Source organism: Hippichthys cyanospilos, chromosome 13 (assembly GCF_059441005.1).
Source record: "Hippichthys cyanospilos isolate Australia breed blue-spotted pipefish chromosome 13, RoL_Hcya_1.0, whole genome shotgun sequence".
NCBI lineage: Eukaryota > Metazoa > Chordata > Actinopteri > Syngnathiformes > Syngnathidae > Hippichthys > Hippichthys cyanospilos.
Window position 1 is genome coordinate 7,850,365 of NC_142381.1, and position 12,544 is coordinate 7,862,908.

The window sequence follows — 12,544 nt, forward strand, 5'->3', positions numbered from 1 at the left end:
ACAACACCAACCTTTGGTGAATGCTTCCGCATTTTCCGAGTATAATGCACGGAATGAGCACCAACTGAGGCGGGTTTACGTTGGTTGATCAGAGTCATGGAAACATTTTGCTTCTCAGTCTGTGTACTTTTACAACGTTTCACATCAATCACTGAAGACTAAATTCTACACATTGTTTACAAAATGGTATTAGTCAAGTTTAGGCTCCACAGGGTGTTCTCTAAAAAACATGACAAAAAAAATGTTTGAAGTTTGCAAACATTAGAATCAATTTAGAATCAAAACATCTATTTTTTGTTTTGTGAAAACTTGTGACACGTTACTAAAACTATGTTTCCAAAGAGTAAGTTGGTTAAATAGATTGCTAAGCTTATCCAGATCTGCACCAATGGCTTTTCTAACAACTAACAAACAGACTACAGAAGCCAATAAAAACAATGTCCTTTCCATCTTCCCTTCAAAGGCAAACAATTCTTTCAATTGCTTCATGCATGTGAGGTCGCTAACCCATGCATGTAAATCTGAGCCAATAATTGCCTTTGGCCAGCGTGTAGGTCGATATCTTAAAATGCAGCCAAGTGGATCGGCTCTGGTAAAGAAAGGAATGACGCTCCTTCTTAAACGATGCCATTGATTGATTAGTCAGAACATGCGACTGCGAAACTTGGCAATAGGTTAGCCCATTAGCTGACTGAGTTAATTTATTCACCGGGCATCAATAACAACAGACGATGCATTATGTGCTTGACCGAGTCAAAAACACACATTAAACAGCTACACAAATGCAGTAGTTCTCAAACATCTCAAACATCAAAAGTATATTATCCAAATCCACCCTATAGGTCAACATTAGTGACCTATAGCGAAAGTAATTAAGTGTCAAAACACACTAAGAAACACATTCTGTGAACATACAAAAAGACACAAAAACTCTAAGAATAAAATGGAAAGAAGATACTCTCGAGTCTGGTTGGAGGGGTGGCATGTGATGCTGTTGTGTAAATGTGTTGGCGTGAACCGTGGTTAATAGCAGCTTGTGATTATGCTTTTTATTATTCTAAGTGAATGAACCCATCATGACATCATCACATATCACAATAGACCAGTGGATACCTCCAAGGAAACGGTATTACCTTGTTCGCAGTTGCTCCCTCTCCAGCCAGTGTTGCACACACAATTTCCTGAAACACACACGCCGTGGCCGCCACACTGAGGGTCCACGCACTGGCCTGAGGCCACGTCACACTCAGTGCCCTTCCAGCCACTGTAACACTGACAGCGACCTCTGGTGTACTGGCCATTGCCGCTGCAAAGAACAGGGCAGGCAGCTTGGAGACATGGAAAAAAGCAATGAAAAAAAATGTAAATTCAGGGTTAAACATTTCTTAGTTTTTTAATTGCTTGAATGAAAGCATTCTGGAACACATACGCATATACGATACATGTAAATATGTAGATTCAAATGTGTGTATGTACTGTATATTATATCAGGGGTGGACGTCAGGGCCAGCAAGGCCTTCTCTGCTGGCCTAACATAACCTGAGATCATGATCATTACTATAATAAATAGAATAACTATAATAAAAGTCCATTTATTTTTACTAAATATATATTGTGTATATAAGATTATTCTCCATATTCTGTTCTTTTCGTGTCATATTATATCCATTTGGTTACGCTCCTTTTGGTATTTTTGTTTAAGGTTAGAGTTGTAAGACGATTAGAATTTAGCTAACTTTGCCTGGCTGTTATAATAAACTGCGATTTGTAATTTAGCATAGTCTTGTAAAAGCTTGCCTGCTCTTGGTGGACTTCATAAAACTTTGTGTACAAATAATTTTAAATGGTTATTATTTTAAGTTTTGACAGTATCATGTAAATTATAAGTTTTTATTGCTGATGCAGGTTTTTTGACGTTTAAATGTTCTGGATAATGGACTGTGTAGCCCAGTAATACGTAAATGTGCTTCTGAGGGGCATTTGTTCGAGTCAAATCACGAAGGCATAGGTGTTAAACGTACAGACCGCCACTGATATATATATATATATATATATATATATATATATATAAAATCGACATAAAAGTGGATAATTACCTCTGGAACAGTACGGCCCGATGAATCCTGGGAAACAGTGACAGGAGCCAGCCGTGCACTCGCCGTTTCCGTAGCAGTTGTGCGCGCACTCGGTGACAGACTCTGCGGGAAGTCAGACTATTAATAACGCATCACGCTGCTGTCACCCTGCCGCAAATCTGGGGAAGATGGCTTTTAAAGTAACTTTTTGACAAGTGCACATTTCGCCACAAGACAGTACCCCATCCACATTCACCCCCACCTCCACCACCAAGCCTCCCTTGTTTGTATAAGGCAAAGGCAAAATGTATCCATTCCACCAAGGTTTAAGCCTCCATAACATGTCTGCTGGTATCCGTCAAATAAACGCCCCAAAAAGCATTTTAAATTAGAGCAAATAATTCAATTTCCTCAACACGTATTCCCCCAGTCTTTCCTACATTTTTATCCTCCTATCGCGGCCCAACGCCCTGATGATCAAGCCGAGTGAAGCAATCTCCCAAGTGTTTTAAATCTTCTCCGACTTGAAGTTAATCTGACACATCCTACAGGGTAAGAACCGGTGCTCGCTTGACAGACTCCCAAAAGGCCGTCGTTTTGATAAGTGTGAAGAGGGCAAACTTTTTTTTTTTGGAGGGGGGGCCTTATTCTCTATACTCTGGATTGTGTTGGGATTTTACGATTGTATTGGATGTTCCTTTAAGCTGGAGGTGGACCCCAGCAATTTCCTGCACACTCGTCAATACCTTCATATTTGGGAGGGCCCAATCGATAAAAGTCTTTCCCTCAAAGGAAATAGAGGGAAAAAAATGTTATCTCCAGCCTTTTGCTAAAGCCTACAAGTTGTTTGGCTGGAAGAATCAATGCGCATGCATGGCTTTTATTACAGCACGGCAGATGATGAGTAGCGATTCTCCAAAGAACAAACTTCGTCTGCCTGCAAGGTTGCGGAAAAGTCTGAAAGACTGACTTGTTTTTGCGGGGGGGTGGAAGTTTTCTCCTCCCCATCTTGATCCAGTTGGTTTATGTTTTGTCACGCAGGTGAAGCAGGAAAGGTGGGTTTGATTTGACAAAATTAGAGCAGAAACAGGGCTAGATTTTTTTTTCTTTTTTGTTTGTTGAAAAGTTAATAGACGGGCAACAGGAAAAAAAGAATTAAAACCCAGATAAAGGATCAAGCACCTGATGTGAATTTAGAAGAGGTCAAATTAAAGAGGGGAGCTTGTTGTAAAAATGTAAAAATTGTTTTGTCTTTAAATGAAAATGTGTGTATTTAATGTACTGTAATGAAGGTATACTGTAAGTACTCTGCATCAGAAAAAAAAAAACACTAAAATCAATCATTTTTAATTCACATTGGATGAAGCCAGATTCTGATGGGTTTTTTTCTTGATGCAAAAAAACCCCCAAACATGTTTAGTTGAAAACCGTCCCACCTTGGACGATGGTGTTGTAGGAGACCGCCTCAATGCTTCGTCCATCATTGTAGAAAGCCAGGTGCCACACGCCAGCTTCGAGGTACTGGATGAACCCCGCCTGATGAACCACCACCTGATGTTCTGGGTGGGTTCCCCTCTCAGGCTCGCTTGGGCCACGGTGTTCATTGGCGATAAGTCGGCTGCCATCCAGAAGTTCCACAAAGTCATACTGCGAAAAAACACACCCAAAAGATTCTAATATCTTGGTAAAATATTGAAGAGCAGGTTATAGATTTGACCGCAAAAGTAAGATGGTTGACAAACTTGGATTGAATATGCTTCATGTAAACATTTCTCACATAAACCTATTAGGCAAAGTATATAGTTGAAATGACAAACAAAAGCAACAGATGCGAGTGATTGTTTTAACTCTAAAAGTGTATGATTGTTATGCCTAGATGGCATTAACGAGTTCAACAAAACCTTTATAACACACACAGCCAATATGAATAAGTTATTGTTTTAACTAAATGAGTGTATGACTGCTGAGCTACATACTATATATATTATAATTTTAAAGTGCCCCGCATTGTTGTACATTTGTACTGCATTACCAAATGTGCTTGCAAGTTCTTGTGAATGTGAGTTTAAATTGCCTCTTGTGCACCACAGCTGTAGCTCATTTGGGCACAAAGCCGTGTAAGATCCGACTATAGCTCCCTTTTTATTTTATTTATTTATTTTTAAAATTGATTTGCTCCTTGATGAAAGACAATGAAAGACAAATGCAGTAAATTATTTCTGCCTTACAGGATCTGTACTACATCTTGTTTCTCATACGGAGTTTTGTGCATGAAGATGATTTCAACCGTTAGTGGATCATGAAGATGATTTTCAACCGTTATTGGTGGATATTGAAAGTGAGTTGCTGCACTAAAAATGGTGAAAAAAAAATCTCCCTCTCTTTTTGGCTTTGGCACATAATTATATTTCTTTTATTTGCATGGAAAGCAAAGCATAATTCAGTTATACAAATGATGGATCGAGTTTGCAGATGGCTAATAAAGTTTGCATTTGTTAAAAATATGCAAATGATCCAAAAGACCCAGAAGATGCTGAGTAGTAATGCTATCAAAAATAAATTAATTGAATTCAAAGGTGGTAATTATACAACATTTAAAAAAACTAAACGATATACTGTACAGCTCGGAAGAGTTCTTCATCAAAGCAAAGCAGGGGTCTAAATGTACTTTCTTCCCACGCAAACAAACATCGACTTACAAGACAAACAAGGCGTAATTCCTGCCTGGCAAAATAATTGAAGAGTTGCATCCGCTCTCACAGCACCCGCTGAACAGCTGGACCTCATTTGGACCTAAACTGTGCAGCACGTAAGAAAACAACCCGTCCCCCAGACAATCTAATGCGTACAGCAAAACACAGCAGATGCAGACAAGAGGATTCCCCGGTTTAAGCTATACGCAGACAAACCGAGCATCTTGTGCAGACTTTTGCTCGGAACTGGGAACCGAGGCGAAGCTTGCTATGCATACAAATTGTTTTTGTAGAGAGCTCGGATTGGACGCGTTAGAGACAATAATAGAGACACAGGGCACGAACATCTTCCCCCGTTGAAGATGTCTCATTGCAGAATGGACAACACCTACAACAGAGACTGGCACTATGTAAGGTGTACGCCCTGAAAAGAATGTGTAAACGATTGGTGGACAAATGACACTTATGGCTACATTTTAACTGAAAACAAAACATTCATTTCGACTAAAAAGTTAATTTGCCCGAAATGAATCCTTTGGAGTCCAATAATAGGACAAAAATTGAGTAGCACTGGAAGGCAATTTCTGATAGCGGTATTAACCATTTATGAGACTGGGAAACAAGAGGAATGATTCTGCCTTTGCTGTGTTATATAAAAACCATCATACAATCTATACTCACAAGACTGGCTACCCTGCGGAAAATACTGAAATTTCAGCAAATAAGGGAAGGAAGTGAGTCCAAATAGATTGTCGGTGTGGCTAGTGTCGAAAATGCAAGGAAGTCATAACAATACAAGTTAAATAGGATGCCCCCAAATATTGCCGTGAAAATGTGCCTCCATTGGAAGACATATGGGATTATTTCCAACCGATTCTAACCATCAATCTAATTTGTGTAAATTCTGTTCTAAACATAACCCCTACATTCCTAGTTCTAAACGATGTCCCCGATTCCTAACCATAACACAACATAACCAAACCGAGACGATAACACCAAACTTCTTCTCAACCCCTAACCGCAATACTTATGTATACATTATAACTGTATCCTACATCCACTAGTCCTAACTGCCTAATCATAACACCAGGATTATATTTAGTCATCTGGAGAATCAAGTATATATTATTTAATTATATATAAATATATAACACATATATTTTAGGTACATAAAGACCGTAAAATAATTTAAGAATATAAACTAACACATTCAAAATAATTTCTGTAAAGGAAGATAGCGTACTTCTTAATGAATAAAGCATTTCAATGTGTTTTTAAGTGGGTGAATTAAGATTTAAAAAATAAAAAAAAGTAAATTATATTAATCAAAGAAAACATCCAATTCAATAGCATTTTTTATTTTACAACTGCCTAACACAAACCCCACAGCCTATTCTCAATACCCTCAACTCCTACCCTAACCCCAACCCTACCCTTTAAAAACTCACCAAATGACTACAATAAAAGACTGGCTTCAACTTGGCCAAATTTTAACTTTTACCAATTTCCAAAATGTTCAGACAACAAAGTAAACCCATGCTGTATCATGCATATTATTTTTCAAAGAGGTACGGAACCACGAGGCTTGGAGCTAAGAAACAACCATCCTGTCGGCACCATCAAACAATCTGTTTCAGACATGCTGCTTTGCCTCCCGGTGGCAAATAATGAATTTGGCTCTAAATATTTCTGAAAGAAAAGTTAATAAGACGCTACATTAAAGTGGAATTTATTGTGTGACAATAAACCATTTTTGGCTAACGTTCGTAGCGCATAGATGAAGTCAACTCTTTCATTGCAGCGGGGGGCCGAGGGAAGAGGGCTGGGTGGATGTTATTAACCTGGCGGAAGTTGACTTCTTTGTGCTGGGGGAAGCAATAATACAGTCCCATCCCATATAGCTTAGAATCTTCCGGTCGAGTGCATCCATCTCGATGAGGTTGTTTGAACCCCCTCTAAGCTCATCTCTGACCAACAATAGTGGTGACATTAGGCGTAGGGAGTCAGAGGACAAACACAGCCTTTAGATTGAGTGACCTGCTACAAATTCTCCAGGAAAACAGCCCAACAAAAGTCAATTTTTTCCCCCTGGAGTTTGTTTTCTTTGTACGGCCGCAGACAAGGCCTGAATAGCAGGACGACAAGGTCTATATTTGACAAGAGGCGTAAAAGCTGTTACTCGTAAATGTTGTCTCCCCTTTGCTGGCCGTGAATGGGACGCTCAATATTGCCGGCTGGGCTCTTTCATGCTCAGTTGAGTAAATGCATTGATCTGCGGCTGAATGGAGTGCAGAGGCGGTCGCGATTGACACGCCGTCCGACGTTGACACAAAAAGGGTCGTCTTGTTAATTACTCTTCTTTCCTCTTTGATTTTTGAGTTTATTTCTCCCTCTATATTTCACTCGCACCCTAAATGTGCAGACCAACTCCCCTCTGTGACTAGTGCCATTCTCCTCTGCACTTAGGGGAAACCTCACTCTTATCCCTTAACCCTGGGATGTCCAAACATAGTCCGCAAGGGATGCTACTATGCACGTTTTTGATGTTTCATTCTCCCATCACACCTGATTCAAATGATCAGCTCATCCTCAAGCTCAGCAGAAGCCTCATAACTATGCCTGATCATTTGAATCAGGTGTCTTGGAGGACGGAAACATAAAAAAACATGTATCACAACAGTCCTCTAGGACCAGGTTTGGACAGCCGTCCCTTAAACCCTACTCCCTAATTCCATTGTTTTGTTTGTGACTGGACATCTTGGAATTTGTTGGCTTCATTACTGCGCTCTCACCTTAAAAATGTGATCCATCTCACCTGTGTGATCAACACAGCTCTCCTTTGCACTCAAGTGAAGTGCTTCTTCACTAGGACGGAATGTCAACAAGGCGAGATTGAGAGCTTTTTTTTGCAGGCTGCTAACGTCTTAGTGTCAGCAACATCCCCAGACATCAAGAATTTCCCAATCTTATTGAAGTGACATGTTGGAACATTTTGGAAAGACTTCTGTGGGCAAATGGCCGACACATAAGGGAGAATGAAAAATGTTTGCAAGGTGAATCAGAAGCTAGAGTAAAAGCTGAAGAAAAAAAATGACTCAGTCAAAAGGGAGTTTTCTTTAAAACTGTGTCAGACTGTAAGCATTAAAGTGTGTCGATTTGTTTGTGTCTATCATGCCAACCTATCTGAACCATTTGAGCTCTGCTAGCTAGCAGCTCATTTTTGTTGGAAGCAGTTATGATGGAGTCTGAGCCACTGCTAAACAATCGCAGCAGGTGCCATATGTCAGTATAATTAAGTCGTTATTTAAAACCCGGAACTGACATTTCAGAACAATGGAGACTTGAGTGAGGAGCAAAAGTTCCAGTAGAAACAAGTGAAACCACTGCTTCACGACACGCTTCTGGAAACAAGTTCACAATAAATGTATACCAAGGCATTGTACATATGTTATGTGGTAAACTAAGATTTAGTCTGAAGTTGGCCTTCTTACTTCATTTCTTGAGTGTTTTTTTTTTTTTTTTTTTTTTTAATCACAACCCACATAAAATACAAATTCCTCACCTGTGTGTGAGAAGGTGCAAGACCCTTACGCCCATATACACCTATAAGGGCGTTCTTCTGCACAGAGATGTTGAATTTCAGGAAGTGGGGCTTGTCCACACTAAGCTGGGAACGCCAGAACATGCCTGGCGGAACGTTTTGGCCCGCGCTCTTCCCAACATCCACTGGCCCAGTGTCCACAGAGTTATTCTCCTGGTGGAGAACAGTCGTCCTTCCTGGTGGATAAAAACAGAACAGTTTGTATTATATCTTTTTGCAATACATTACTTTGACAACATGCAAACCATCTTAATTTCGAAGTTGCAGCTGAGTTTCTATCTACATTGCTTGGTAGAGATTGATTTTATTCCATCCATTCATCTAGAGCCACTTATCCTCACAAGGGTCGCAGGCTTGCTGGTGCCTATCCCAGCTGGCTTCGGGCAGTAGGTGGGGGACACCCTGAACTCTTTGCCAGCCGATCGCAGGGCGCACAGGGACGAACAACCATTAAGGCACCAAATCACACCTAAGGACAATTTATTATGTCCAGTACACCTGCCATGCATGTTTTTGGAGTGTGGGAGGAAGCCGGAGTGCCAGGAGAGAACCCTCGCGGGCTTGGGGAGAACATGCAAACTCCACACAGGAAGGCCAGTGCGAGGTGGATTTGACAAGCTATTCACTGCGCCATCGAGGCATTCCCTGATCTTATTAGCGATAAATAAATTTCCCAGCTTCAGAGTGAGGCTTGTACACACTGGTTGACTAGTCCACCATACTAAAGTGTTTTCTCGCCACTTCACGCTTCACTTTTTGTGGCCTCAGTGCTTTGTGTTTTTTTTCTTTGTTTTTGTTTTTTTTTTGCAAAGGACCCTCAATTTGCAGCAATGCATGATGCACTGCATCACTCCCACGCTCAGACCTAACGTTACGTCTGAAGTAGTCTAACAGCCCTAATACACAATCTTGTTCAAATTAAGGCACTTTTGTTTATAACTAAACCACTGGTGTTCTACATCTGTCATCTACCAAACATGCGGAGCTTTCATGTGGGGGAGGGGGTGGAATGTGGCCAGATTGAACAGTGACAACACAGACTGGGGCTCGCCCTTTAAGAACAGTTGCAATGTAATGTGGAAATTGGTGGAGGGGCGGAGAGAGGGCTAGTGGTAGCATTCTGTGGTAGAGAGAGGTAGGAAATCATGGACTTCGGAAAGAAAGGTAGGGAGGGTGTTACTAAATAAATTTCATACACTTGATTTATGGAGGGACAATGTCACGGGGGTTGGGGCCCTACTTCAAAGAATTCACTTTTCACAGGCGTTTTACGGTCCCTTTTAACTGGGAAAAACGTAAGAACACTGTACCCCAAAATGATGTTTAGAGTATAATGTGGCTTAGTCTTTGATAAAATGTCTTTAGGTTGAAGAAGAAGCAGATATGCTGACAGCAACAGACGAGTAGACAATATTTTTCCCCTGTGTGTCCTGGAAGCGATGCCACTGCTTTGCACCGTACGGGTTGCCTCATTTCTTGCTGTGTTTCTCTGCATTTCCCATGGCAAACCTTGTTATTCAAAGTAGACCCTGAGGTATGGATGTGCCATAATGCTGTGTGTGTTCTTCAGGCAGTTACAATTGCTGCATTTCTTCATAATGGTCTAATTTTATTTTGTTTTAAATGGCACTTTCACTCAACAATTGTAATAAACTGGTTAGACTGTTGAGCATCAAGAGCATACTGTATGCTAGCTGGACACTGTAACCGTGTGTGCATGTTTGTACCCAGACACTACTTTCTTTGGTTCAGTGTTTGTGTTTAATGAGGCCATTGGCTGTCACTTTAACTCCAGTCAGAGGCAAGACTGGGAGACAAGCGCAACCTCTGGGGAGAATAACGGGCGGCTATTGATCGCCCTTTAAAGAGCCCACAAGCTGCCCCACACCATATTCATTAACAGCGCTTATGAGGATTTAAAAGTAGCCAGGGTTCAATGAGCCAATGTTACGCATTGTATTATGTGGTCAGAACACTGCATTTCTTTTATTTTTTTTTTGTTTTGATTTATTTATTGTTGTTGTTTTTTTTTTTTTTTTTAAAGACGCAGTGTGGAATGTTTAGGGTTGCCGTTTACTGGTGTTACGCGAATGAATCAAAATGAAAAATGGTCTGAATATTACACAGTCACGTTAAAGTTAAAAGTGAATTAAAATGTGCTGCCAACTTGCCAACGACTTAGAGAATGTTATTACATCATATTTGGGTGGAGATGATAGCGTGATGCTATTCATAATGCAATCAGGCCAACCAGTCAAAAAAAAGTAGAAAATGTAGGCATTCTAGGGATCTACAACACAACCACTGTCCAATATTTAATAGAAAGTTTAGAAGAAGAAAAAAAACAACTATTTCATTGATCACCTAAAAATTGTCTCCAAGACCCCTGCCCAGGATTAAATGTTCAATAAATTGGTCTAAAGCAGCCTTTCTGGGGTAAATTCCAGAGCAATCTGCAACTGTAGATGAGCCTTAATCTGAAGACTAAATTTGTAAAACAGTTTGATATTTTTTGCGCTGAAAAAAACAAAACAAAAAAAAAGCACTTAAATTGCTTGTGCTCCCTCTGCTCCGAAATGCCTCAAGATACCTTATCTAAATAGGAAGTGGTGCCAGTAAGAATGTTACGGTAAGTGATACATCTCAACTGAAATGCAATCTTTGCATGTCACGGTGCTTTTGGAATTTACAGGTACGTATTTTTTTTTTCTGCAAGTCTGATGTATTTTTTACATTAAATAATCCATAACAACTTGTTTTTTAAGGGTAGTGTAAGCTTACAGTGTACAATGACAGCGTTGTGAGATCCTAGTTTATGGTATACCCACATTTATGGCTTAAACCATTAATAACTGTCTTTAGTAGAGTTTGCATTACGTTTTTTTTTTTTTTTTTGCCCCACTACATATATATTGTATTATCCACTCATATTGGATCTTATTAGACTGTAACAGCTAGCTTGATGTAGATGCCACAGAGCATAATGAAAAATTAATTATTAATCATCTAGGGAAAAATGGCACAATAAGCAGTTGTCGGCTAGCGTTGTTATTATGGACGATAACTCAAATTAAAACATACATACATAAAAGAAAAGAGAGTTATAGTGCGTTTTTCTCACCGTCGGCGGCGAGGGCCGTGACGGAGCTGGGCGGCGTGGGGCCGGCTTTTCTGACTCCGCCATTTTCAAACGCTGGCTGGCTGTCCAACTCCTGCAGCTGCCAGTTGAGGCCAAAAAGGTGCATGGCTGTGAAGTACACAAAAAAGCCGTGTGGGCGCGCCGATACAAATGAGCCTCCCCGGAAATAAAAAGCCGATAAATAAGGCACCTGTGGGAAAGGAGGATTGTGGAAAGTATATATATATATATATATATTGTTATTGCTTTAGTCGTTTTTTACTTTTCAGTTATCTGTATTTTAAATTATTTTCATACGACCCTTTGCTCCCGAAATTTGAAGACTTTCACTTTCTGCTCCATACTTTTGCAAACTATAAATAATCAATCTCTGTAGATGACATGACAGGGGAAAAAAAAAAAAAGATGAACTTTTGTTTGATTATGTTCCGAGAGTAATAAACGATGAAAAAGACAAACAATGACACGGAGGAAAAGGAACAATAATAATTGTTATTATCATGGGACTATTGCTGTTTTTGATTTTATATTTTTGCTCATTAAGGATTGAGAATGCATGAGCCCTCATTTTTCACAGGCATTTATTCTAAACATGTACTCATTCTTATATTACTTTTAATCATATATTTTAAGCACTTCTGTTATTCATACGTTTTTAATCATACATCTTATCATAACTTCGTTTTACTCTGACAGTAAAAGTTATTTACGTTAACAGTTACTGTTTACGTTATCAAACACAAGGAGGGTCACCAAGGTCACAGAAAATGCAAGGCGGGTGTGGGAGAGCGAACAAATGTTTTTTTTTTTCTGTTTCTAATGGGAAAGCGTATACTTGTGTAGTCCAGCATTGTGTTCCAGCATGTGTCAGGGTCAAGCCAAGAAAGGAGCAGGTATCATTGTTGAGAAAAGAATAGACTGCGTTACATCACGTTTCTTCTTTGTACGCCACTCCCCAAGATGAAATTGATGATAAGCTGTAACCATATAATCTTGGACTGGATTGTCTAGAAGCAGTTTTTTCTCTCTGACCCGT

At 39.9% G+C, this 12,544-nt stretch overlaps 1 protein-coding gene across 2 annotated transcripts in view; it reads right to left on the bottom strand.

Moving 5' to 3' along the window:
* LOC148413684 (teneurin-3) overlaps positions 1-12,544 on the bottom strand; it is a 181,423-nt gene that overhangs the window by 65,054 nt on the left and 103,825 nt on the right. For both annotated transcript variants that reach the window (XM_088431015.1, XM_088431014.1), the window contains 5 exons: positions 11,491-11,616; positions 8,331-8,545; positions 3,512-3,722; positions 2,097-2,198; positions 1,134-1,328 (listed from right to left, as the gene is read on the bottom strand). In XM_088431015.1, the coding sequence (XP_088287141.1) occupies positions 1,134-1,328; positions 2,097-2,198; positions 3,512-3,722; positions 8,331-8,545; positions 11,491-11,616 (849 nt within the window). The remainder of the gene's footprint in view (positions 1-1,133; positions 1,329-2,096; positions 2,199-3,511; positions 3,723-8,330; positions 8,546-11,490; positions 11,617-12,544) is intronic.